The sequence below is a fragment of the Mus musculus genome, chromosome 11 (assembly GCF_000001635.26).
Source record: "Mus musculus strain C57BL/6J chromosome 11, GRCm38.p6 C57BL/6J".
In the NCBI taxonomy this organism is placed as follows: Eukaryota; Metazoa; Chordata; class Mammalia; order Rodentia; family Muridae; genus Mus; species Mus musculus.
The window spans coordinates 83,436,898-83,464,051 of NC_000077.6; the positions used below are offsets into that span (position 1 = coordinate 83,436,898).

Below are 27,154 nucleotides of genomic sequence, written 5' to 3' on the forward strand. Positions count from 1 at the left end.
ACAAATCTTTATGTAATCTCATGCTAGTGTTATTTTTATGACACTACAATTTTTTTTAAAAAAAGATTTCTTTATCTTATGTATGTGTGTTTTGCCTGCACACGTGTGTGCGCCATGTGCTTGCCTGGTGTCTACAGAGGCCAGAAGATGGTGCCAGATCCCCTGGAACTGGCGTGGTAGACAGTTGTGAGCCATCATATTGGTGCTGGGAACCAGTGTCCTCTGCAAAAGCATTGTGCTTTCACCTGCTGAAAGATCTCTTCAGCTTTCAACACACACTGAAATTCCATAAACCCCCAAATTACCCTAAGAAAAGTAAAGGACAAAGGGCTGGTGGGTAGATCGAGCCTGGGGAGGCAGCTGAGATGAACAGCTGGAACATTTGGGTCTCAATTTCCTAAGCTTTGTTGGCTTAGGTGTGTCTGTCAAGGAATAGTGGGACTTAGGGAATGACTCAAGGATATGACTCCAGGTGCCCACATCTAGGTGTCACCCCCAGCAATGGCCTAACTGAATAACTGTCCCTGTAAATGACTGCTGCTGAAGGTCTGATAGGTTTTATATTTATGTGGAAGAGCTGGGATTCAAACCCAGCCTACTGGGGCCAAAGCTATCCTCACTGAAATCTTCCCTGGGGTAAGGTAGGGGGCATGTGGGGTTTGTTTGAATCTGGAGATTCTAGAAAAGGCATCGGTCTCTAAGCAGAGCCTATGGGCAGCTGAGATTCTAGTCCCACCCCCTGTGATCTAACAGATGCCCTAGAAACCATGTGGAGTTCTATAGGCACTGGGCATCCCTACATCCCAGTCCCTGACCAGAGGGAACAGGCAGTACAGCATTGGGAAGAATGGATAAACATGGTGAGTGGGGCTAGAAAGGGTGTGGACCAAGATAGGACCACTTGACCCATCTCAAGCAACCAGCCCACCACCATGGTGATGCTAGAAAAATTAAACTTTTCCCAGTCTCCCATCTGTGCTTCTACAATCCTCAGCTTTCTCCTCCCTAAATATTCTTGTCTTCCTCCATCAGTTCTCCTATCTTTGCTTGTTCGGACCTCTCTCTGTCTCCTCTGGCCTGCATGCTAAGGATCTTTTTCAGAGGGGGGTGGGCAAGACAGGCATGGTAGTACTCAGGAGCAGAGGCAGGTGGATCTCTGTGAGTTTGAGGCTAGCCTGGTCTACATAATGAGTTTACAGGACAGCCAGAGCTACAAAAAAAAAAAAAAAAAAAAAAAAAACCCAAACAATTAAGAAAATTCCACTCCCAAAAACAAAAATAAAAACAAAACAAAACAAAACAAAATTAGAGTGGAGGGGGTTTAGATAGGACTCAGATTGTAGCCCAGGCTGGCCTGGAATCTATTACATAGCACAGGATGCTAGCCTGAGCTCTCAGCAATCCTCCTGCTGCAGCCTTTCTTGTGCTGAGTCCATTAGCATGAGCCACCACCTATTTGTGCAATGATTGTTTGTTTGTTTTTGTTTTTTGAGACAGGGTTTTTCTGTGTAGCTCTGGCTGTCCTGGAACTCACTCTGTAGACCAGGCTGGCCTTGAACTCAGAAATCCACCTGCCTCTGCCTCCTGAGTGCTGGAATTAAAGGCGTGTGCAACCACTGCCCAGCTTCTGCAAAGATTCTTAAAGTCCCCTGTCCTGTTGGAGGGAACATGCTACAATACAGACTGCGCATGCGTGGCTCCACATTACTGACAATCCGCTCCAAGCCCTAACCTCCTTTCCAACTCTATTCCCTATTCCACTTCTTCCCCAAAATGTCTCCCAGCACCTCTTTCGGCTGTGTTAGGTTTGGACTTCACTACCAATACTCTTGATCACATTTAGAGACCTTCTCCGAGGCCCGCCCCCTCACCCCTAAGAAAGGTGCCGGAATGAAGCAGCACCATGAAAAGCAAGTTGAACACATGGTACCTAGCGGCCAGTTGGCTGTCTTCTTGCTATGACAAATCCCTGACAGAAGCAGCTTAAAGAAGGAAACAGTTAGTCTGGCTCGCCACCGTTGAGGGTGCAGTCTATTGTGATGGCAAAATCCTGGTGGCAACGCCAGAGGTCATATGGCATCTGCACGCAGGACACAGGGCATCTTGCTTTCTCCTTTGTACTCAGCCCCAGACTCCAGCCCGTGGGATGATGTCATTCATAGTCACGATGGGTCTTCCCACATCACTTAAACCAACCCAGAAACTCCTTCACAAAAACTCTTAGGGGTTTTTTTTGTTTGTTTGTTTGTTTTTTGTTTTTTGTTTTTTTTTTTTTGGCAATTTTTAACTATTACAATCACACACACACACACACACACACACACACGCCTTCTTGCCCATTACTATTATTCTGCTCAATTCTCAACTTGGGAAACGGATGGATGGGTCTATGGATATTTTCCTGGATCTTTCCAGGGCAAAGCCCAAACCCTCCTCCACCCCCGTGCTCCCTTCTTTGCACTATAAATCTAGCTGTCCCGGGGCTGCTTGTGTGCTAGAGGAATATCTGCTGAGGGAATGATGAATACCTCCCAGGAAGGCCTGCTTATTTTCTGTGTCAGCTGAAGGACTTGCCTCAGGCCCTCATCTATTACAAGAAGTTGCTTGTGAGCTGACAAAAGTGTTGGGTAGAGGGTTGGTGTGGCCGAAACCCACTTGCAATTGGTCAAGTCTGAGATCTGTTTTTGGTTTAGTCAGCTATGCCTGTCCACCCCACCTCCAGTGATACTGGGCTTCCTGCCACCAGGGAAAGCCACACTTAGAAACAAACATACTCAGGAGGCTCTTTGTGAGTTCGAGGCCAGCCTGGTCTATATAGTGAGTTTCCTCTTCAGCTAGAACAACATAGTGAGACTGTATTAATAATTATTAATAATACACAACTAATTCATTTAAAAAACAACCCATAAATGACCACCTATTGAAATGGCAATTGGTTTATTAATGTTGGGTAACCCTCCTCCTTCCGGGTTGGCAATATATGTTCGTTGATTGCTTGCCCAACGCCAAGCAGGAAACTGCTTTACCCACATACTAAAGTCAGCCTCACAGACACTCTTGAGGTAGATGCGACTTTTCCCGCTTCAGAGACGGGGGTGGGGGTGTGGGGGTGGGGGGGGTGGCGGGGGGTGGCGCGGGGGAGAATGGAGCTTGATGGAAGCCAGGTGACTTGCTTGGAATCCTTAGCAAGGACGCTCAAGAGGGTGGGAACTCGGCAGCAGTCCGGGAATCTGGGACTCCGAAGCCCTTTCGCAAGTAACAGCCGGCAGGAGGCATCTCCCCCCCCCCCCCCACCGTTCCGTCCCGTCCGTCCGTCGTCGTCTTCCCCCCCCCCCCCCCCCGCAAGCAGCCAGGGCAGCAGGCTGCATTGACCCTGTCCCCGCCTACAGGCGTGAAGACTCCTTTGTGGAGGAAGGAGGTGGAGGATCCCGAGGCCAGGGAGGAGGATCTGGAGGACGATTCATCGTCGTCCTCGTCTTCGTCGTCGGTGGAAGAGAGGTCAGACCCCGAGAGCGCGACCGAGACGGAGGAGGACTCCCGAGACGCGGAAGAGCGCGAGGCCCGCTCTGTGTCCTACAGTCCGCTGCGCCAGGAGTCCAGCAGCCAGCAGGTGGCGCTGCTGCGACGCTCAGACAGCAGCTTCTGGGGTTGGCTTAGCCCGTTCGCTCTGCTGGGTGGCCTGGCGGCCCCGGCAGACAGGTGAGACGGAAAGAACCTGGGACCGAGCCTTAGGGAGGAGGGTCTCCGGGTTCTGAGCACTCACGTCCCCGGCCCGCAGGAAGCGGGGTGCCCCGGAGGAACCGTGCGTGTTGGAGACGCGGCGGCGGCCACCGCGCCGGGGTGGCTGTGCGCGCTGTGAGATTCTTTTCTGCAAGAAATGCAAGACTCTGCACAGCCACCCGGCCTACGTGGAGCACTGTATTCTTGAGCACCCTGACCTGGGTAAGGCAGAGGCCACCGGCAACTCTGAGCTCATTGACTCCCAGCCTCCGAGCCCGCAATGCTCCAAACTCTTCTATCTCTAGTGAGTTCCACAGAACTGTCCCTTCAAGCCGCCATCCTTAGCGCCTCCTACCGGTGAGAAGGCCCACCGTCGGTTCACGGTTCCATCTGTTGTCTTGCGGAACTATAGAAGAAACTAGGCACTCCTCCCCAGACAGTACCCAGCACCTACAGCCCTCCTGACCCTCACGCCTTCAACACAACCTTGCCTGCATCGTTTTCAGGTCCTCTGGCCTCTCTCCGGCTTACCCTGGAGAAAGATAGCCTCGGGGTGTCCTTAGCCCTCTTAATAAATTGCCTCTTTCCTTCTAATCAGCAATAAAGTCTCCAATCAGAGTCGCTTGAGGTGGAATAGAGTGATAAAGATGAGACTCTCCTTTCTCTCCCGCTGGGTACAACCCAGACAGCAGTGGGCTAGCAGGGAGGTTCCTCCATGTTTTCCCTGGGACAGGGCAGTACAAAGCACTTGCATCCAAGGGCAGTCAAAGGCCATTCTGTCCACTGCACAGAGAAGAAAGGAGGGCGCGTGGCCAGCAATGCCTCTGGGGAACTTCGGGCTGCTCTCTTGCCGGATTCTCCCCTCCCTGAGAGCTGGCTGTTGGTGGTCATTGTGCGTGTGTGTGTGTGTGCACTGGTAGGTGGAGAGGGAGGAGAGAGGGCTGGAGATCCAGATGCTAAAATTAATACTGAGACAGGCTGAGACAAAAGGGGAAGGCAGGGGGCTGGTTCCTTCTCCAGGAATCCCAGCTATTCTTGCTAGACTGCATGAGCTTCGGAATGCTGGCTGTGTGGCCTTGGAGAACGGGGCCATTGCGGGCAAACGGGCTTCACGCAGCCTGAAGATCGCAATGGAGGCTACATCTTGAGCGGACCCCCAAGGGCCCTCTTTCATCTTCCTGATGCTCAAGATGTCCAACTTGGAGGCAAATGGGGTGAAAATGTCCTGAATTTTGAAGAGAGGTTCACCCTGTCTCTCCATGATAACCATACACAGCTGGGTTGGATGTAAGTGCATGGTCCTTGTGTCTCCAGCACCCAGTACCCATGTGCTTCTATTGAGAAGGGTAGACAATTCTATCTAGGGAAGTCTGCTGCACCTCTACGTTGACCAGCTGGGGGGTGCTTCTTCATTAGCCCAGACAACAAGTCGGGCTCAGGAGGAACACATTCCCTCCTGCTCTGCATCCTGAACCAAAAGAGAGCCTCTGACAGTGGGGATCCTCGAGGCTTCACTACATCCCAGCTTGCTGAGGGTAGGAGCTGGGGTGAAGTCTCTGATGAAATAGCAGGTGATTCCCCAAGAACTGAGCCTGAAAGGCACTGAAAGGGAGGGTCCTGCAGATACAGTCTCCAACCTCAGCTGAGTTTTGCATCTTCCTGGGACTCAGCACTGTGGGCATGGGACATCTTCACCAGAACCTTCATCTTCACCACCTTCCCACATACACACACTAGTGGGAAGGAAAAAGGTCTTTGAGGGAAAAGGCTATGGGAACCCTAGTTCTCTTTCCATCCCGGAGAACAAATGCTGATTGATTTCCTGCTTGGAGTCCTTACTGCTCAAGAGGTTCTTGCAAAGTCCAGGGGCTTCCTAGACAGGACCCACCTCTCAGGAGGCAGCAACCACGGTTCATTCAGTGATGGGGAGCCTTCAGAACAGGGCACCTCCTGAGTTGGCATTCCAACAGCCCATCCAGGACAGCTCGGTAGCCCAGCGACCGGAGCTGGTCACCCGCAGTTTGGCTTGATCCAAATGCCAATAGTGGTCATCTCTGAAGAAGATAATGGAGCCATCCGGCCTTGGCAGGGCGCCGCTGACCTCCTCGGGGACACCGGCCCAGTCTCGCAGGCTGCGGGGATAGTAGGGCTCCACTTGCATCCCTCCTTGAGCTAGCACGTAGTAGCGGGAACCCTTGAAGAGGACTAGGCGGCGCAGAGGCGGGAAGAAGAGAGCTGCGTCCGGGTGTCGGGGTAGACCACCTGCCCGGCAGAGCTGTGCGAACCCCCACACGGACTTCGTGCCCTGGAACCTCCAACAACGATTCCCTGTGGGGCATTGAGAACCATAGTGAGCTGGAGGCGTTCACTCATTGGCTCTCCACCCCATCTCTCTCACCCTGGTCCCTACTCCTTTCTATTCGGAGACCTAGACAGTCTCCTTGGAGCCAGTTGTAGTTTATACATCGCTCAGCAGATGTCAGCAGAGAGCAGAGAATACTCAATGAACCCAATCCCGGGCTGGGGAAGGTAGGAGGAGGTTGAGGATGGGGTATGGAATGGAAGATTGGGAAAGCTTGAACTTTTCTTCAGTCTCCAACTACTAATAATTCCCTGAGGGAAAAGGTGTTTGTTCCCGGTCCTTCCTTCTCCCTGTTCCTAGGACACAAGGAACTCAGCGTTGGTTGAAGGAATGGATGCGGCTCATAACAGTACTACCACGTCCAGTCCACCCTTCAGTCGTTGCATGTTATCCGGCTTCCTCATCACACCTGAGTATTACACTCCCTATCCAAGAGTATTACACTCCCTATCACAAGTTCCAAAAGCTAAGTGACATGCCAACCTCACACTGCCAGGGTGCCAGAGTGCCAGGGTGCCAGGGCAGACGCGGCCAGACTTTCTGCTGATGCAGACTGGAGAGCAGCAGTCCCCCCACCCCCCGCTACAATCTCTACACGGAACACCCTGGACACTGGATGCTCCCCATTCCATCTCTGAAAGGAGTCTTTCTGGGCCACAGGTTTAACTTGAGGTGGCAAGTTCACCAGGGACTCATTGTTGGGGACCTTCCCCCTCCTTTCTCCTCAGGCAGGATACCCACCCACCACGTCTTAATCTTAGCTGACTCAAGGCTGGTACCTTTAAAGAAGTAGAAGTCTCCATCTTCCAAAGACACTGCAGCAGCCTCAATACCAGGTGGCAGTCCTGGCCATCTTTTCTGTAGTGGACGAGGCTCTGAAACATTGCCATCAACTGTGACTTCCCAGAAGTAACTCCCTTTGAAGACATACAGTCGCCATTGCCCATCTATCCCGAGATAAGAGACATGAGGAAAGGCTACTGGCCTCCTGATGATTTGGGGGGGGGAGGGGCTGCCCTAAACCCAGTTTCCCAGACAAGCGGAAGGTAGCATGCAGGGGGCGTGGAGAGGGCGTGGCTGAGGGAAGCGGGAGTTCTTTGCTGGGCCTGAGTGGTTTTAGGATTTCTATATCCTAGATCTCCCCATTCCTCACACCTTGTAATTCAGCTCTGGACCCCTGGAGATGTGGAGGACAGAAGACAGACACCAGGCATGGCTGGGACCATCTTACCTACAGTGATGGCATCAAAGGAAGAGTGGCAGTATTTAGGACCTCTGGTTTCCGGGCGTCTGCTCTGGGAGTTGTGGGGGTCCCAGGCCTCAAAGTCAGTGAACACCTTTCCGGGGAGTTGGGTGGCTACTGAGCGTCCCAGAGGCTTTCCTTACGATCCAAGAAGGGCGAGAGAGGACATGGGTAGGAGCATATGGGAAAGGGGGGTGGGGTGGGGGGGGGTGGGGTCAAGACCCTTCCTTCTGCTCCGCCTATGATCTGAGACAGGCTGAAGGAAAGAGTAAGGGGTATGTGTAGCCCTGGTTGTTGGTTTTATCCAAGTGCGCAACTATCCCCAGAAATCTCTCCCACTCAACAGCCCAGGAAAGAGTGACCTTCTGAGATAATGTGAGAGTGGGAGACCGAAGGGTTTTGAGCTAAGGGCAGAGGTTTGTTCTTATGGATGGCTTGGACCTGATGGAGAGAGAAAGCAGGACTCGCGGATATTCAGATTTCAAGGGAGCCTTAGGGGCTTCAGGATAAGGAAGGACCGGGAGCAAGGAACTGAAGAGGGGTGGAGGTGGGGATATCCTATTTGAGGAGCCAGAGTCTGAAGACCCCAGAGGCTCACCGTACAGGCTCTGCACCGCCAGCACATCGTCCCAGCTGAGCAAGGCGTCGCGGCCCAGCTTCTTGTAGTAGGGCGCCATAAGCGCCCGTGGCGCGGGCGAGTGCGTGAGACCGAGCGTGTGGCCGATTTCGTGCGCCAGCACCACGAACAAGTTGCGCCCACGGCGGCGGCTCAGAGACCAGCGCTCGTCTCCGTCGAAATGCGCTTCGCCCCGCCGGGGCAGAAAGGCGTGTGCCAGGGCACCCCCTGAGAATAATGTGGAGGGTCCGGGTGAGCCAAGACCCAGAACTCCCTCCCTCAGGCATCAACTCCAACGTTGTGGGTGTGGTCTACTAGTTTCCATCTGGGTTGCGGGCAGGTGAGCAAGTGACTAAACATCAGAGAGAGGAAGTACACGGTAGATTCCGCTAGGGGCCAAACTGCTTGAGTTCCAGTACTAGATTTACTTTTTACTGTGTGACGTTGGACAGATAGCTTAACCTCTCTGATAAGATTCCTGATCTGAAGCTGGACCGTTGGTGGCGCACACCTTTAATCCCAGCACTTGGGAGGCAGAGGCAGGCGGATTTCTGAGTTCGAGGCTTCCTAACCTTGGCACTTGGTGTGTTCTGTTCGGGAATCTGCAGATTTAACAATGTGCTTCTATGTGTGGAGTTCAAGGCCAGCAGGGGCTACATTGGAGAGACTCTGGATTTTTTTTTGTTTGTTTGTTTGGTTGGTTGGTTTTTTAATTGTTTTAAGTGTGTCAGATGTGCCATGTGGGGATCAGAGGACAAACTGGGGAACTCAATTCTCATCTTCTACCGTGTGGATCCCAGGGATCAAACTTAGGTCTGCAAGCTTGGCAGCAAGGACAAGCACCTTCACCCATACCCATGAGTCATACCACCACCAGCCTTTATTTGGACAGGGTCTTATTACGCTGTGTGTGTGTGTGTGTGTGTGTGTAAATGCATGTATGTTGCATGTATGCTCACGTATGTATGCAAGCCAGAGGCTGATGCTGGGATTCTTGTCTCAGTCACTTTTTTAACTTAATCCCCCCTCCCTTTTTTTGTTTTTGTTTTTGTTTTGTTTTGGTTTTTTGTTTTTTGTGACAGGGTTTCTCTGTATAGCCCTGGCTGTCCTGGAACTCACTTTGTAGACCAGGCTGGCCTCGAACTAAAAAATCCACCTGCCTCTGCCTCCCGAGCACTGGGATTAAAGGCGTGAGCTTTTAGGGCTTCTTTTCTTTTCTTTCTTTTTTTAAAATCTTTTGAGACAATGTCTTTATACAGCTCTGGGTTGCCTGGAGCTCAGAGCTCTTCCAGTCCCTGCCTCCCAAGAGCTAGAATTAAAGGTAGGGAGGGGTCCCTACATCCTCCCATTAAAATTTCTAATTGATTGTATTTTGTCTGCATATGTGTCTGTGTGTACCACGTGTGCCTGTTGCCCTCAGAAGCCAAGAGGGTGTGGGATTACCTGGAACCGGTGTTATGATTGTGAGCCACTGTGAATGAGCCAAAGTCAGGTTTTTCAAAGAAGCTGCTGGCACTTGTAAACACTGAGCCACCTCTCCAGCCCCTTCCACTATCATATCATTGTTATTATCAATTTCAAGACAGGGGCCTTGCACTGAACCTGAAGCTTGCCATTCTGTGAGCCCCCAAGGTTTTCCTGTCTCCATCCCCCAGTTGCTGGGGTTACGTGCGTGCTGAGAATCTGAACCCAGGTCCTCACACTTGCACAGCATGGAACCGTCTCCCCAGTTTCATGACCACCGTAATGCCAGGGTTCCAGGTGTGTGCCACCACGCCTGGCTGATATATCTAGTTTCCTGTAAACATGTGTCTTCCCCCTGCCAGGACTCCTCTAGGCCTCTCACCCTGCCCATTGTAGTGGTGAGCAGAGACAGTCAGCTCTTCAGTGATTGTCACAGGTATGTCTGGGTCCCCGCAGAAATAACTAGATGTGGCTTCTAGGTCGTGGCCCTCATATACACCTTCAAATGAGGCAGGTGACCCTGACAGAGGTTAGCAAATGGTACTGTGACAATGTTAGCTCATCAAGAGTCCTTTCAGCATCGCCTTCTAGGAGCCCAGGTCGGCAGGGACTGACAAGGGCAGGAGGAACATCAGCTGTGTCCAGCACTGCTCAGCCTGCTCAGCTCTCACCGAGGAGCGCAAATAGCGCATAGCCAGATTCGGAAGGCCAGTGCGGAGCAGAATGGGAGAATGGCTCACACTGCAGAGGAAGCCTTCCGGCTGGGGACAAATGGACCCGGCTGTGGCTATGATCTCTGAAGCACTTCTGTGAATGTAGGGTAAAGGCTCCTGGTTATCAGGGGACAGGGGAGGAAGGGGCTGATGGGGGACTCGGGATATCTTATGAAAGCCGACTCTGGAGAACAGCAGAAGCACAGGCCTGTCTAGAAGCAGGAATTGACAGGATTCCTGAATGTTCTCCAAGAACCCAGCATACTCTAGAGTCAGCAAAGTGCTTTCTACACCAAACCTTATCTGGCTGTCCTTTCAGCCATGAGGTACACCGTGGGCAGGGCCTGTTGTTCTTATTTTACAGATGAAGTGATAGGTGGTCCTTTTGGAGGAGAACCTGTTTTGGCTGTGCTTTCAAGAATGGAAACTCCACTGCCACCCTCAGGCTGCCTTTCCTAGGCAAGCAACCCCCTTGCTGTGTGGAAGAAGGCTTTGGGACAGCACCTGGGCCATCGAAGGCGTTGGCCAGCCCATCATTGTGGTCTCCTTGGAAGAAGGTGAGGCGGATGTCGGCAGGGCCCGTGGCTGGGGCTTCCCAGAACTCCAGTGCTGACACATTACTCCACAGCTGGAAGGCAGCGCGCACGGCCCCTCGAACAGCTGGCTCGGGCAGGCGCTCAGGCCAGTTCACCAGGCGGTAGGAAAGATGCTGCTTGTACCATTTGTTACCTGCCACCCAGAAAGGCCATGTGAGTCATACGGGCTGCAGAGGCTGGTCCCCACAGGCCCAGTAGGATAGGTTGGCCCTGCCCCAGGGAGACCTTTTATCTGATAGGGAGCACTCAGCTCTTGCCTTGAGCAGCCAGCCTCCCATTTGATAGGCAGAAAGATATGTCACTGCTGAAGGGAGCTCTCGCCCTGGGCAGACCACCCTTCCCCAGGAGCATCTCCAATTTATTGGCCTGGGAGGTCTGCTGATAGAGATGTCGCTTCTTCCAGGAAAAGGCCCCCTTCAAGGATCAGTCTGAACTCCTGGTGTCCGGTCTCACTCTTTTCCACAGCCTAGGCTGAGTCTGAGGAAGCTACACGCCTCTTGCTGACTGACAGTCACTCTGTGAGGCCCAACCTCAGTGTCCGGATGGAGAGACAGTAGGGGTCACTGAGGTCACAGCTGTGCCTGCCTCAGGCGCTCTATCCACCCTCACAGTCTCCTGCCACCTCCCAGAGGCTCCACTCTGGACTTGCCAGAATCTAGGGCCGGCAGCTGGCCAACAACCAAAAGAAAAAAAACCAACAAAAAACCCCCATATATGCAAGTTCCTTGACCTCCTTCCCCGCTTCTCCGGGGACTCTGGAGAGCTCCCGAGTTGAAGACAAATAAGAACAAAGGGTGTGTTTTGTCACAGGCCCAAATAAGTTTTCCATCTCTTCTTTCTTAAGTTGCTTTCCCTTTGGCCCAAGCCTCAGATCCTCCCTGAAGGCTGGGACTCTGGCCTCTGCTGCAGCCCTAGGTCATTCATTTACATTGGACCCATCTGCGTTTGCCGTGCAGCCAGGAGCAGAGTAGCCAGAATGTCTGGCTTCTGGGTTTGTCAGGGATGGCCCCTGGGCCCTAAACCTCAGAGTCTGAAATCCCAAATGGAAGCCTCATCGCTTTCAGGCAAGATTCCTGGGGTCCAGACTTGGATGCCTGTGACCCCCCCGGGGGGGGGGGAGCTGCCCACAGCTGCAGAGTGAGATAGGAACTGAGTTGGACACCCCCTCCCCGCACCCCTTCCCGGCCCAGTACTCCTACTGTACCACATAGATAAGCAAGCAATCCTCTCGGCAGAGATGCCAGGCCTATACATGTGCCTAAACATCACTTGGTCGGTCAAAGCTTAGCAAGGACTGAGATTTCCCTAGATGGAAGGGAGGTCCCTTCTGGCCCTTCTCTACCCAGGGAGAGGGGGTGGGGTGTGCCCCACTCTATTCAAAGCAATGCTTCTCTTTGAGCATGTTTGGCCTGGCAGCCACCCAACTACTGCCTCTCAGCCAGTGACCAGTCCTTAGGGTGTGAAGAGGGAATTATTTTGAGGGAGAGAGGGGGACAAGGGAAGGTGAAAGCAAGGCTGGGGTCCTGTGGTGTCTACCTAGGACAGGTCCATTCTTTACTAAGAACAATCTGCTGCTTGCTTTAAATCCCCTCAGGACACAGAGTAGCTGCACTAGGCTTTCTTACATCCTGTTGTAACTCTTAAGACTCTCCCAGACCACCATCACCAAAGCAAACCTTTAACCTTCTAGCAAATGGTACCAGGTGGCTCCTTCTGCGGTCATCCCCTCTCCACCCCCAGCAGGAAAGAGGGAGGGTGGTAGTTATCTTAATGGCCAATGAAGGTTATAGGTCTCCAGAAAAGAATCCTCTGTGACGTGGGGTGGGGGAAGGGTAGGGAGAATGACTAGGAACAGGAATTGGGGGAGGGGGAGAAGAGTGCTTTCCTTGGGAGGGGCCAGGAAGGAAGGAACTGCCCATGTGCTGGTAGGCTGAAACCCTGTCCTCTTTGACCTTGGCCCCGAGGAGATCCTGCCAGTTTGAGGTCCTAGTCTCAAGTCCTGCCTGGCCACGGCTGTTTTTTCATAACCCCAGGCCCTATGCATGTGGTATTGCCTGCTGCACCCTCTCTCCAGGGTCCCAAAAGGGACTAGAGAAGGGCAGGAGCTACGGAGGGCAGGAATGGGGAAGCTAGAAGTTTGGGGCGGGAAGGATAGTGGAGTCCTGAGTCCCAGCAGGCAACTGATGATTGGAAGGGTTCTAGGCAGAAAGTGTAGTCCTGCACATGCAAGCTCCCAGGAATTGGTGGAATCTCTCCAGGCCTCAGTTTCCCCCTCTGTACAGTGGTGTTGCTAAGGCTTACCTTTTGGAATGGTATCAGGAAACTGTCTGAAATGTGGCGAGGGCTTAGCAAACGCCCACTCGCTTTGATTTCCCTTTCCAACTCTGATGTACCAACCCCATCCTCACCCCACCAACTCTGAGAAGGAAAGGAAAACTTCCCAACTCTGTGAACTAGAAACCAGCCCTTCATGCACAGAGAGGAGCAGGTACTTGGGCCCGAGGGTCCAGAGGCAGAACATATGAATCTAGTATGCCCAGTAAAATTTGAACATGAAAATATAAATACAGTTCCTTATTACTCATCTGAGTTCAATTTTATCTAGGCATCCCGCATTTCTCTGACAATCAGGTAGTCCCAACTGCTAGCTATGAATGCACTAAGTTAGCTCCTACCTTGGGAGTAGGAGAAGGTAAGACCCAGCCAGAAAGAAGCAACCCCAGAACTCAGGCTCAAGTGTTTCTGGGCCTGCTCACTTCCCACTGCATGCCCACGGGTTATCTAGCACTTGGTAGTCCGGGATGGCTCTCCTTTGCAACCCAGGAAGGACTGACCCTTGTGTGAGGGAGGAGGAAGGATCAGAACTGAGTACCATGACTTGGTTGTGACAACTGACAACTGATATTGGAGCCTCAAGCCTCAGACTCCAGTGTCCTCTCTGCTCTGGCCTGCTGTGAGAGAGGGAGAGGAGGGAAAGGAGGAAGGAGAAGAGAGAAGGACTGTGATATAGGTCAGAGGCATCACTCATGGCTCTGGGTTCAAATCCCCCTCTGGAAAGGAAGTAGCAGGAAGGGGAGAGAACACAGGGCAGCTTCCAACAGGAGAAACTGGGCAGAGTACACAATGGGCTGTGATGAAATGTTCAAAATAGACAGAACAGCAGATTAGTGGTTGCCAGGGCTGGCAGCAGTGCACAATGAGGAGCTAACTGCTAATGGGCATGGTATTTCTTCAGAGGAAAACTAAACGTTCTGGAAGGAGGGATTAGCTTGTGGTAATGGTTGGACAATTCTACAAATATACTAAACTGCATTGAATTGGATACTTTAAATGGGTAAATTGCATGGTGTGTTAATTCTAAATAAAACTAGTTGTTTTTCTTTTTTAAAAAAAAACAATGCTATGAACAAAATAAAAGTGGATCACATCTTGGTTGACAAGTGTTATGAAGAAGAATAGACTCTTTTGGAGATAATGGCAACAAGATATAATCGAAAACTACAGACAACAGCTTGACTGCCCTGCATAGAAAACTGATCAGAGAATTGATTGGGCTTGATGAGGCTTAATCTGGAGAATATATGTACAATGAAAATTCATCAACGCAGCTATAATTATAGTTAAATATCTGTATTCGTGATTATGATCCTTAAATCCAATAATCTGCTCCCAGGGAAGAGACGCTTCTCTGTCTCAGCTCAGCCACTTTTTTTGGCCCTGGGCTTTTCTGGACACTGGGAAATCCCAGCCCAGGTTGGATTTCAATGCACTCACCTGGCTTTGCAAAGCGTTTCTTACGCCTCATTTTGGCTCGGTGTCCAGCAAGCAGGGTACTGATCCTCTCTGTCCAAGTGGCATGACTGTCAGTATCCGCAACCCCACAGCGTGGGCGGGTCATCTGGCGCAGTGTGGCCTGGTCCAGCACACCACTGAGGGGCAGCTGGGATATCCACTGGAACTCTCTGCCAGAAGGAAGTGAGAGAAAGGACTGCAGAGGAGGGTCTGGTGGAGCTCGTATCTTGCACCCCCTCACATCCCTCCATCATACCTGATGGCGTTCCTGAACTGTGCGGAGGCTGGGGCTTTGGAGCCCTGCTCACTGAGGTATCCATACTTCTCCAGGAATGCCTGGGGGAGAGAGGACCATCAGCTCTTCTCACCATGCAGCATCCTTGTCTCCTCTTGTACAAGGGTCTGAGGCACATACATCCACACCAGTTTCCCTTCCCTGTTCCAAGAAGATTTGTAAATGACAGCAGAGAAAGCTCTGGCATTGAGGTCAGAAGGCCATCATCGACTAGATGGAGGGTCGAAGGCAAACTACTCAACCTATCTGACCATCCAGCCTTCGTATAATCCGGCATTGTTGGAAATCTAGCAGGGTATGCTGGGCAGGGATGGGCTTTGGAGGCAAGCTGGTCTGGGTTTGAATTCAAGCTTTCAAGTGACTTCTCTAAGCTACATGTTTCTCAGCTACAGAGCAGTTGTTATTAAGAACTTATTTTTTTTTATGAGAACTGGTCACAAAAGCATGGCTTCTGTCACAGGGGGCACCCCATGCCGAGCAAATGGAGTACCTGTTATGCACATATACAGCATCCACATGCATCGCATTATGCACATAGACAGCATCCATGTGCATTGCATTTGCTTTGAAATATCTAAGCACTCTAGGAGCTGATCGGGTCTTGGCTCTGCCCTGCTTGGTCTTGCATAAAGTTATCCCTCTGATTTCAGCTCTATTTCATTCTCTTCTTCTAAAGAGCAAGGATGTTAACGCCCTTTGACATTAAATGTGCTTATTATACCAACTTTTTACCTAATATAAAAATATGACTTTCTAGAGAAGTATATTTTGAATTAGAAATCTGCAACTTCTCCTTTGAGTGCCTCTAGGAAAGTGGACAATTAGAGAATGTTTCATGGTCCCCCGGCCTTTTATGGCCTGCGCGCCCTCACATAGATGGAAAACAGTCACCTAGTGGCCAAGTTCTTGGTGCCAGTTGAGAAAAGAGGGTGACTCATTACCTCAGCCATCATCAGATCTAACCTCTGGGGAGCTGGTGCAGTTGGCCTCCTGTTTGCCGGGAGTATTGATAAAGCCCCATAAACCACACCTTGGATATGGAAGGAAAAAGTCCCTTCTCCCTTCCTCACTCTCATTTTCTTCCTTCTTGGGTTTCATCCATCCCAGGCTGGCCCTGTGCTCCCTATGTAGGCAAGAATGACCTGGAATGAAGATAAGCGGCCTCATTTCCTACCTTTCTCTCCTAAGCACTGGAATTACAGATACACACCACTGTGAATGATCTTTGTGGCGCTGAGGATTGAATACAGTCCATTGTTCATGTTAAGCAAGCATTCTACCAACTGAGTAGAAGCAACCCTTTAACTGCTAGACTATGAGGCAGGGTATCACTAGGAAGCTCTGGCTGACCTAGAACTTAAGTAGACCGGGCTGGCCTTGAACTTACTCAGATCTGGCTGTCTCTGCCTCCTGGGTGCCGGGATTAAAGGCGTGTGCCACCATGACCAGCCCCAATGTCTTCTCTGTTGGCTTATCTATATAGGAATAATTTTCCATTTCCTCCTTCTCTTACCTTTACCTCTTTTTGCAATATTTACCAACTCAAAGTAATTCCAGGCATAGCTGCTGCCTCAGGTCACACACACAGCTGGAAAAGAGGCCAGCCTCACAAAGGACTGGCAGGCCTCCCCTTCACTGATTTCTCTTATATCCATTTTGTATTTTCAATTTCAGTGCAACCCCGTGAGCCCAGCATTTGGGAATCAAGGGAAGAAGCTCAGAACATAGCAAGTTTGAGGTTAGCATGGGCTGTATTAGACCCTGTCTTGAAAAAAACAAGCAAGGGCTGGAGAGATGGCTCAGCATTCAGAGAACATATTGCTCTTGCAGAGGACCCAGGTTCTATCCCCAGTGCTCACATGGTGGTCCACAAACACCTATAACTCTAGTTCCAGGGACCTGACACCCTCTTCTGACCTCCGTGGGCTCCTGCAGGCACATGGTGAACAGGCACGTGCATACACATACAAGAAATAAGTATTTTTTTTTTTAAAAAAAACGAAAGCAAACCCGGTGGTGGTGCTGGCACACACCTTTAATCCCAGACTTCAGGAGGCAGAGGCAGGCAGGTCTCTGAGTTTGAGGCCAGCCTGGTCTACAGTGTGAGTTCCAGGACAGCCAGGGCTATACAGAGAAACCCTGTCTCAAAAATCCAAGATGGATAAAGAAATAAATAATAAAAAATAATTTTTAAAAACCAAACCAAACAAAGCAAGCGAAACATTCCCATCCATCTTTGGTACCCTAACCTCAACTGTCGGACTTCCACCAGACACTTCCCATAGGAGCATCATGCTGGACAGCAGACCACTTCCCAACCCAGCCTTGCCGTTTCTCGGACGGTTTGTTTGTTAGTGTCTCAGCACTCTTGTTTCCTTCTTTCCCTCTGTAATGCACATCATTTTCAGACGAATATCGGAGTAAAGGAGACCGACTTGACGATAAAGCATGTTTCTAACCTTGACTCTACTAGGTGACAGGACACTATTTCTTCGAGCTTTAGTTTTTTTGGTCTTTTGTTTTGTTTTCCTACAATGTGAAAATAAGATGAACCTCACAGGATCCTCAGGACTACAGACAATGCGTACAGCGTGCGATAGTACATGCCTGTGATCACAATACTCAGGAAGACGAAGCCAGGGGGTCTTTGGCTCAAGATCAGCTTGGCATAGTGAGTTCAAAGCCACACTGTAAGATGCTATCTTAAAAAAATAATAATAAAGCCATGAACATCTGGCAGAGTGACAGACAGAATGTTAATGCCCAGCAAGTGCTGATTCTACTAGTTCTCTTTAGCAGGGAAAATTAACTGTAGGCTTGGAACTCAGCCCACCTGGACCTCAGTGCTCTGTTCAGGGACTGCTACCTGGCACTTGCTTCACTTCAGCCAGGCTTGGGCTCTCCTCCTTGCCCCCTCCCCTTTCTTTGATGTGGCTGGAAAGAGGAATTTACAAGGAAGCCCTTTAGCTGGACCAGTGCCTGTCAGGAGACCAGGCCACAGGTCAGCCTGGATGGCACTCCCTTGTGTCGCTCCCCACAGTCCCGCCCAGACTTTATCAGGGAGTTGGCTGAAGTTCTGGGACAGGGAGAGGAGGGGAAGTTGTGTGGTGGGGCCCCGGTTTCCTGGCTGGGCTGCACTGCTTGGTACTCTGACAACAAGTTGGGGCAGAGGCAGGTTCAGGGGTCGTTAGAGGGGGAAATGCTGGCCTCTGCAGTGGCTTTGCAGAGTTGAATTCCCATTAAGGAGAAAGAACACACGCCCAGGACACCAGCCAAGCTGAGGCACCAGAGAATGAGAAAAATGCATTTTAAGAATTTGACATTTTATATTTCCATAACAGCACTCAAGTATTATAATGGAGATCATCCAGATTTATGGACATTCATGCTTATGCATAACAACACATATTTAGACATTTAAAATGACATACGGGAAGGGGCCCCCTTGCGACTGTTAGTACTCTGAAGTTCTGGGCAGTAGAGGAGAGAGGCGATAGATACATATGCAGACTTCTGCCCCTGGAACTGTCCTAACCCTCTTTGCTATGTTTCTGTGCCTCAGTCTCTGCCAGGATTAGAGAAATGCCCAACCTTACATAGGAGAAAGACTAGCAGTAAGGTGGGTAGATAACTGCTCGACAGTGGGAAACAAAGGAGTCCCACAAGACCCAGACTGGTAAATGAACACTGGGCCTCATTCTTGCTCCTTTGGGGTCTGAATCTCTCCTCCTGGCTTCCATTTTCTGAGGCTTGGCTTGTGTGTCTTAGGGACTCTGAGATCTCCCCAGGGTTATCCCTTCCCCCACTTTCTGAAGGTGGTGCCCGGCAGCTCCTCCCTACCTGGAAGTTCAAGCAACTGTTTGTCTCTCTTCCTTGGTCTCTGCTTGCCTGTTCTCTCTCCTAGGTAGCCCAAGGCTCCATCTAAAGGGAAAGGAAGCTGAGGGCCTTGCCCTTTAGGTGATTCACTCTGTTTTAGCCTAAAAACTTGTGCCAACATGCCTGGCCTGTCTTGTGTAAGGATGGTGCCACTTTCCTGGGGAGTCATTTCTGAATGTCCTTGGGAGTGGCAGTGGTGCCTGGGTAAAATGAGCATGCTCACAGGCTGGGTGGGACCGCCACTCTAGAGGATCTCCAGTATGGGTCCCTACTTGTCATGAAAGGGTGTGTGTCTAGCTCAGCCTGTTTGGAAGGGGAAATTCTGGCCATTTCTGAGCTCGCTAATGAGGCAGAGTCAAGGACTGAGTCACTGGACTGAGAGTCGCTGAGTCCCTGCTGCTGCTGCTGTGTCCTCAGGCCTGTTATTCTCTGGACCTCAGATTCCCCTAACAAACGTAGGACTGGATTAGAGCCCTAGAGCTATCCCAGCCCTAACTGTCGTTGCAGATAAACGACCCGTGTGTATATACTCTGACAGAACTGTCTAACCACTCTGCCCCAGTAGACATCAGGTGGGAGACCACTGCCTGACTGCCCTCACCACAAACTTGAGTGAGATGCTCTGGGGAAACTCGAGGGACGTTGTCCCACTAAGAACGGAATTTTAACTTCTGTGGCCACAGGGCTTTACTGGCAGAAGGGACCTTTGCCAGGGCACTCTAGTCATCAGCCTCTTAAACACTCTCTGCATCAATTTCAGAAACAAAAATAAAGCAAAGAGGCTGGCAAGATGTCCCAGCGGGTAGACACTCACCACTGAACTGGACCTGAGTCTGATCCCCAGGACCCAAGTAATGGGGAGAGAGAATCGGCTCCTGTAGGCTATCCTTTGACCCCCACAGGTGCATAGTATCACAGTGGCATGAGCACACACGCACACACACACAGGAACATGCACATGCATGTACACACACGAAAGCACACACCCATACACATGTGCAAGTGGATGTGCGCGCGCGCACACACACACACAGCATTTAAAAATTGCAAAATGACAGATTCGTGCAGAAACCATATTGTTTTACTCATGTGCTAGGCCATCTACTTTTCTTCCTTTTCTTTCTCTTGTCAAAAGGGGGTGGTGCTTCTTGACGTACTGGTTGGCCTGGAACTTGCAGCAATCTTCCTGCCTCTAACTCCTGAGTGCTAGGACCACAGATGTGGACCGCCACACTGGGCTCCATGTCATATTCTACTTCTTATCCCGCACGTGTACCTCTAGCTACTAGCCAAGTTAAGATGTAAGGACAGCAGCTGGTGTTCTGCCTTGACCTATATAAAAAGGGTCTCTCATGACCAGGAGCCCAAGCAGTCCTTCAAACCTGCGGAGCTTTCTAGACGTTATGCCTCCTCTGAACCTTGTAGCCACCTTACAGGAAGATAGCAAGTACAGGCAAACTTACTCCTATGTTAAAGGACAGTCAGGGGAGCAGGCATCGTGTTGAAGTGACACTACCTAATGAGGGTAGACCCAATAGTTGAATCCAGACCCTCTGAGAACTAGCCCAGGGGTTGTGTTGACATCTACATTAGTGATCCCGCAGCTTCTATGTGGGGGTGTGGAGGAATGAGGTAAGCAGCTCTCCCAACCTGGACCTGGGAGTAGTGGCTCTCAGAGATACTAGAGGTGAAGCTGGGGTTTTCTTCTGCAAGGAAGTAGGGCAGACAGGAGGAACTGCTTGGACAGTGGACTCCATTGTTGTCCGATGGAGCCCAGGACAATCTTCTGTGCACACCCTAACAGATCAATTGACAAGCCACAGGTTCCCAACAGTACTGGACCGTGTTCTTCAAAACCGCCAATGTCTGCTTCAAGATTGTTCTGCTTCGCTGGCTCCTGCCTGGCCGTGGAGAGGGCGGGGTGAAGGGGGAGGGGGATCAGCCCAGCCTTCTCCTGTGACTCGGACCCAGGCTTTTCCCTCCCATCTGACTGACTCCTCTCCTTGACCCATTCCTGCCATTCACAAGGTTCTGTCCAAGTGTAGCCTAGATAACACCTGAAGGAGTTTTTCTTTTTTGACTTTAGGCAAGATGGAAATTATTGGCTGGCTAATTTCCATCAAGATTCAATCTTATTCTATCCCTTTCTTAGAGACAAAGTCTAACTCTGTAGCTAGGCAGGCCTTGAACTATTAATCCTCTTGCCTAAGCCCCCAAAGGGTTAGGATTACACTCTTTCTAGTGTAGAACTGCCTTTTATGTAGATGTGGTTCTTACTCGGTTTGCAGGGCTAAGTTCAGGGCGCCAGATAATGCCCTAGCCATGCCTGCGTTTAAAGAGAAGCTCAACGGATTCTCCTCACTGGGGTCCTGCTTCCACTCCACAGCTTTTTGATTTTTTTTTTGTTCTCAAGCTGGGCTGGTAAATGCTTTTCCATCGACTTGTGGTCCTCTGTGATCCTTTGGGACTTCTTCTTGCATTTCTATTTACCCTTTATTCATGAGTCACTATGCTGAGCTCCTGGGACTGGTTTCCACGCCCAGGCTTCTAGTTTCTGACTCACAAAAGTCAAATGAATGGCTCTGGGGTATGAGAAAGACACTACATCTTGGCGTCAACACTCTACAGAAGCCTAAGAAAGTCTCCGGAGAAATAAACAGTCCAGCTTCTTGTACTGCACACTGGGGGTTGCTGTGCAGTTATGGGGAGGTCACTGTGTGGAAGGCAGGTCATGAGATCACTTAGTAGTCTGGTTGTTGTAAAAAAGCTAAGGGTAGATAGATCCCTTGGGAGAGTTTGTCGCCTAACATAGGACAGAACCTGGCTGGGAATGGGGGCCAGGGAGGTGATGTCATTCGTTAACCCAGTCTTGCAACTCAGCGCTGGGGACCCTTCCTACTTAGGAGTATTGTGCGTAGCTCCAGTTTTCCTAACTGGACAACAATGAACTTGTTCATAACATTTTCAAAGCAGTAAATCTCCTCCCAGGCAAAGCCCACTCTGGAAAGCCCTTAGCTTTATTGCTCTGTGTGCACACAGGGAAACAGACACAGACACACCGGATACAGGAACAGATGTGACAGACACATTCAAGTGGACATGACCTACAATCCCAACACTGGGAGGTTAAAGCAGAAGGATTATAAGCTTAAGGCCACAAAGCTACAAAGCAAGACCCTGTCTCAATAAAAACGAAACAATACCTCCAAGTTAAACAAAAACTATACACACAGATATGGCTGCACAGGCAGGTGCTTGTACACACGAATGCACACACATACACATGTACATGCACACCCACACCCCTAAGAGATGCACAGCCACACAGGCACAGATAAAACAGATAAAACCAAGGATCTCCTACCTACTTATTAGACAATCACTTTACCACTGCGCAAAAATCCAGCTGCTTTTGTTACATATTTATTTATTTAATCTTTGAGACTTTTTTTGAGAGTTCTCTTGTAGCTTTGGCAGTCTGTCCTTGAACTTGCTTTGTAGCCTTGAACTAGGAGAGATGAGCATGCCTCTGCCTCTTGAGTGCTGGGAATAAATTATGTGCCACCAGGATACCATTGGTGGTTGGTTTTTTGGGGGGAGGTTGTTTTTTTCGAAACAGGGTTTCTCTGTGTAGCCCTGGCTGTCCTGGAACTCACTTTGTAGACCAGGCTGGCCTCGAACTCAGAAATCCCCCTGCCTCTGCCTCCCAAGTGCTGGGATTAAAGATGTGTGCCGCCACCGCCCGGCTGGTGGTTGTTTTTAATGTATATTTATTCTGCTCTTTGTTTTGTTTTGGGTTTCTTTTTTTTTTTAGACAGGGTTTGACTGTGTAGTCCTGGCTGCCCTGTAGACCAGGCTAGCCATGAACTCGGAGATCTGCCTGCCTCTGCCTCTTAAATGCTGAGATTAAACGTGTGTGCCACCATGGCTGGCTTTGTTCTACTCTTTATTGGGTTAGAAATGTTCAAACTCCCCAACTCCACAAATACCACATTTTAGACTGGGAATCCTGGTTTATGCTTGTAGTCCCAGCTTTGGGGAGACTAAGCCAGAAGTCTGGGCAAGCTTCAGAGTGAATCTGAAGGTAGCCTGGAGCTACAGAGAGAGACCTTGTCCTAAAATAAAAAAGCCCTCAATTGCCATCCCACCACATTTTATATGATTTCATTTCTACAGAATGTTCAGAATATGTAAATACATAGAGGCAGATCTTTGCAAGGCTTGATTTTGTTCTGGGCGTATGTATTACTTCCTTAATCCATTTCCGTACATCCTAAAGCCTATTTTAGTAACTTGCAGTTACTATTACACCAATATAACACGTCCCACTTTACACATTCCGTTTTCTACTTCACACCAGGCACTTCCAATTCAGTAATGACAGCATAATTATCTTTCCTACCCTACCCCCTAGTTTCTTGTTCTATTGTCAAACATCTTGCATGCGGTGTTACAGAGTCCAGTGTGCTGGGTTATTTAGTCCATTGTCTTTTAAGGAAATTCCAGTAAGGGACAATGCATTCTATGTCCACCCAGTTCTAAGCTTTGGTCTCACTAGACCATCTTCAACACTAGCGCACGGTATCACTGCAGCCTTGCATGGACGCCTGGGGAATTCAACTGTTGTCTATTTTGTCTGAGCTGGAGGACCTCTAACATCCTCCAGACCTGCTCAATTTCCAAATCTTTGTTTTCTGTCTCCAGTCATATTCCAGTTGTCCTCTGGTAAGCCCTGAATTGTCAAACTTGCACATGCCAGGGAAGTCCTCAGGCCCAGGTCTACCGTGAACCCCATACAGATTTACTGCACCCCCTTGAGCCTAGCTCCCTTCCTGGTGACACACTGCTCTGAGCACTCCAGCCGTTTCCACAGCTCTAAACTCTGGATTTTGCCACCGCAGTTCAGCTGGACTCTGGGCTCTGCCTTTGCTCTACTTCCCTGCGCTGCAGTCATGGAACTGTGTCCAAGCCAAGAACTGGGGATGTGGTGGGCTCAGCCTCTGAGCTCCCATCTGTGAGGGCTGTATCTCCCTCAGCGACCCAGTACTCTGGTTGAGAGCCAGGGTGTGAGACGATGTCCCCAGACATTTTGGAGTTGGGGAGAAGCTTCCCTGGTGAGCCTTATCTGAAAATTTGATCTATAGATTCTTTGAACTTAATAAGTACTACTTTATTTTACTAAATCTTAAATGGTAGTTCTGGTTTGGTTTTGTTTTAGTTTGGTTTGGTTTGGTTTTGATTTTTTGATACAGGACTTCATGTATCCCAGGCTGGCCTCAAATTCACTATGTAGCCAAGGATGACCTAGACTTTCTGATCCTCCTGCTTAGGCCTCCCAGATGCAGGGATTACAGGTGTGCATCATGGCGCCTGCTTTTTATGAGACACAATTTGTCATAGCCATAGTTACTGCAACACTATTAGAAGCTGCAAGTCCTCTGCTGCCTGTTGGAAATTTTATTCTGTGCTGCTGTTGGAGAGCCAGACTCCAGGCCATGAGCTCCAAAGCGGAAGCTCCGTGCTCTAAGATAACAATACAGATAATTCTAACATCAATAACACTGAGAACAACTTCTTTGTACAAATTCCTTTCAATGTACTAGGTAGTGTGGTGAGTGTCTAAGATACATAATTTCAACGAAACCATACATCAATCTTGTGAAACAGGCATTATGGGTGCCTGCTGGTTAAGTGACTTACCCTGGTGTACATGCAGGTCTGTAAACAATACACAGACACACAGAGATGCACACTATACATTTCCAGAGCATGTATACTTTTTTTTTTTTTTGGTTTTTTCGAGACAGGGTTTCTCTGTGTAGCCTTGGCTGTCCTGGAACTCACTCTGTAGACCAGGCTGGCCTCGAACTCAGATATCCGCCTGCCTCTGCCTCCCAAGTGCTGGGATTAAAGGTGTGCGCCACCACACCCGGCGCATGTATACTTTTAAAACTTTTTTTTTTGCCCAAAGCTTAAAATCCCCTTCCCCCAATTTATGTTAAACAGATCAAAAGGGACTCAGTCTGCTAGATACTAAGTTTCCCAAGCACACCCCAAGATGAAATTCTCACCATCTGGGGCCACCACAGGCATGGGCAGCAGAGATACGGTCTCTGTTCCTCTGCCAGGGATTGCCTAAGGGGAAGCGGGGTGGGACTCATAGCAAGACTTGGCTTTGTAGGCAGAAGCCTTCCCTGGGACCTTAGGACTCTTGATGCTGTAAGAGTAAATCCAGAGAGACAAGCGAATCCTTATATGTGAAAGGGGAGCGTTGCCTCCTCTATTGCAAAGGGAGAGCTGAATGAGCCCGAGAGGATTACCTGTCAAGACAAGGTCGTTTCCAGATATTCCCCAGCAGTGATGGGAGCTAGTGAAAATAGGAGAAGCAGGGCAGGGGAGCAAGTCTGGGCACAGAAGCTGGACTCAAATGTTGAAAGCTTATTCCCGTCTCTTCTTACAATAGTGGATGGAGACCTAGGTCCTATTCTTGAGAAAAGAAACAGATGCTTCTTGGTGTGTCTGTCTGTCTGTCTATCTGTGTGTGTATGCGCACACACGTGAAATTGTTGCTAGTGCAATCACAAAGTAGAAAACACACCCTTTACACCAACCTCACTTCACCTCACAAAGGTTCCACTGTGCTACCCGCGCCAAGCAGAACCGAGGAAAATGAAATGAGAAATCTTTTGAGGTTCACCTGTCTCTTCCTCTTTTCTCACTTTTAGTCCAAAACCACTATTTAAAGCTCCCTAATACTCGCCTCTGCAGTCCCATGTGACAGATCGAACTAGTTTTGAGCAGTTTAAAAGGCTTGCTTTCAATAAGTAGGAAAGTGCAAGCCAGGAGGCCACAGTCACTCTGGTCAGTCAGCAGTACCCTCTGCAAGGCACTCAAGGTGTGGAGACATTTGATCGGTGAGCAGCTTGTCACCTCAGCTTAGCGGTGAAGGTGGGGTTCTCTCCGGGCTCTAGCCTGCCCGTCCTGTCTGGTAGCTGTGTCCTGACCCTGCTAGTTAATGCGGGATTGCAGGCCTGTGTAGTCCCAACAACTCTGGCTTAGGGAGTAACTCTGTCCTGTCTCTTTCTTTGTAAGCTGTCAGGGCAAAGGGACACAAATGGTCGCTCAGAGGGGACCGCGGGTGATGTCCCCCTCTCCGCCAGGCACACCCGGTACCTCTGCCTCCTGGCGCAGCTCCGGGAGTCCGTGCTGGGTGGGCTGTGCGTCCTGGCAGCCCCACAGCAGCAGCGGCAGGGCGCGCAGCAGGAGACTCACGCCAGCCACCATCGCAGCGAGCTGCTGGGGGGTGGTGGTCAGCTGTGCCCGACTCCCACGGATGCCAGTTCGTCGCGGCCCGCGTGCGGACCCACCAGGTCCCCAGGGTCCCTAGCGCCTGGTTCCACCGCCGCCCGAGGTTGTCCGGCACCCGCGATGCCTGCCTGTGGGTCAGTCAACCGGAGGACCGAGGGGGCGGAGAGGGGCGGGAGTGCCGGCCGCCGCCCCACCCACCAACCCGGCTGCCAGCCCTAGCCTCTTCCGCCAGCGGTGTAGCCGCTCCCGGCTCCTGCCGCAACTCTGTGCTTGGTTCCAGTTTCCCAAAAAGGGCGCGGGAGGATAGGACTCCTAGTCCTTCAGTTATTTAAGACTTTGGTAAAGAGGGGTCCTGGCCTATTGAGGCCTATTTCAGTCAAGCGAGGGGCAAGACACTTGACTGCGGGAAGAGAAGCCAGGACTGGGGTCAGGGAGCTGGGGCTTGAGTTTGAGAAGGGCTCCTTTGGAAATGCTCTGAGTCAAATGCTCTGCGACCCAGCCACCAGAAAGCTGTGTGGTCTTGTCACCTTTTCTGAACCTCTTATCACGGGAAAATGGGGATAATACATACATACATAGATTTTGGCGTTTGAGGGAAGATTCAATGAGATCATGCCTGTACATTAGTAAGCTTGCATGATGCCTGGTATCAGTCAGAACACAAACAGCAGGGCTCAGTGGTGCCACCCATGGTAAAGGATCATCGACTTCAAGTGTCGATGATCTTCATCAGTAGGAGAGTATCTGGCATTTAGTTCCCAGAACAGTATGAACATGAAGGGCACACAGAGCAAAAGACTGTATAGCCTATACAGTGTGTAAGAACAGAGTGGAAAGACTTCTCTGACAGCCTTTGCTCCACACATACTGAGCAAAAGTGTTATCTTGGAGAGTGAGCACAGGTTGCTATCTCAGTCCACTCATATGTAAAATGCAAATGAACCCAGGACATTTGGACTTCATCTTTCTGGGGTCGGATGAGGGTTGTAAAAATAATCTGAACTCTATTAAACGCTAAACAAAAAAAAGTAATGCAGTGTTATAACCCGAGGCTCAGGGCCTCAACTACCCTCAAAGTCTTGTGCTATTAGAAAGACGCTACTGGGGTAGAGGAATTGGAAAAAATTCTTTGCCTACACATCCCCATCTTTATAAACAGGCGTTCCCTG

General features: G+C 50.2%; 2 protein-coding genes and 1 long non-coding RNA gene across 5 annotated transcripts; 2 read left to right on the plus strand and 1 right to left on the minus strand.

Moving 5' to 3' along the window:
- Nucleotides 1-796: 796 nt before the first annotated feature.
- On the plus strand, nt 797-4,335 carry 1700020L24Rik (RIKEN cDNA 1700020L24 gene). The gene is made up of 3 exons (NM_025492.3): nt 797-860; nt 3,390-3,699; nt 3,779-4,335. Exons 1-3 carry the CDS (start codon nt 848-850, stop codon nt 4,023-4,025), a joined length of 570 nt encoding a protein of 189 aa, NP_079768.2. The 5' UTR covers nt 797-847; the 3' UTR covers nt 4,026-4,335.
- Mmp28 (matrix metallopeptidase 28 (epilysin)) lies at nt 3,871-26,143 on the minus strand. 3 transcript variants are annotated; one of them, NM_172797.3, is made up of 8 exons: nt 25,851-26,143; nt 14,763-14,842; nt 14,489-14,676; nt 10,623-10,847; nt 7,924-8,169; nt 7,314-7,463; nt 6,862-6,957; nt 3,871-6,048 (listed from the first exon to the last, which is right to left on the minus strand). In NM_172797.3, the coding sequence occupies exons 1-8, from the start codon at nt 25,959-25,961 to the stop codon at nt 5,654-5,656; spliced, it is 1,491 nt and encodes a 496-aa protein (NP_766385.1). In that variant the 5' UTR covers nt 25,962-26,143; the 3' UTR covers nt 3,871-5,653. The 3 variants fall into 3 exon arrangements, with proteins under 3 accessions (NP_766385.1, NP_536701.1, NP_001307229.1); NM_080453.3 differs by having other exon boundaries at nt 6,862-6,999; NM_001320300.1 differs by having other exon boundaries at nt 6,862-7,029.
- Nucleotides 7,439-13,397, plus strand: Gm51913. Its single transcript, XR_003949748.1, has 2 exons — nt 7,439-7,496; nt 10,483-13,397. It is a non-coding gene; the product is annotated as a predicted gene, 51913 (long non-coding RNA).
- Nucleotides 26,144-27,154: the final 1,011 nt, after the last annotated feature.

Coding starts and splice junctions, on each gene's coding strand:
- 1700020L24Rik (NM_025492.3), top strand. Junction 3,700..3,778: donor CTGGCGGCCCCGGCAGACAG/GTGAGACGGAAA, acceptor CCCGGCCCGCAG/GAAGCGGGGTGCCCCGGAGG.
- Mmp28 (NM_001320300.1), bottom strand. CDS start 25,961: ATGGTGGCTGGCGTGAGTCTCCTGCTGCGCGCCCTGCCGCTGCTGCTG. Junction 14,843..25,850: donor AGCTGCGCCAGGAGGCAGAG/GTACCGGGTGTG, acceptor TCTCTCCCCCAG/GCATTCCTGGAGAAGTATGG. Junction 10,848..14,488: donor GAAACGCTTTGCAAAGCCAG/GTGAGTGCATTG, acceptor TCTGGGTGGCAG/GTAACAAATGGTACAAGCAG.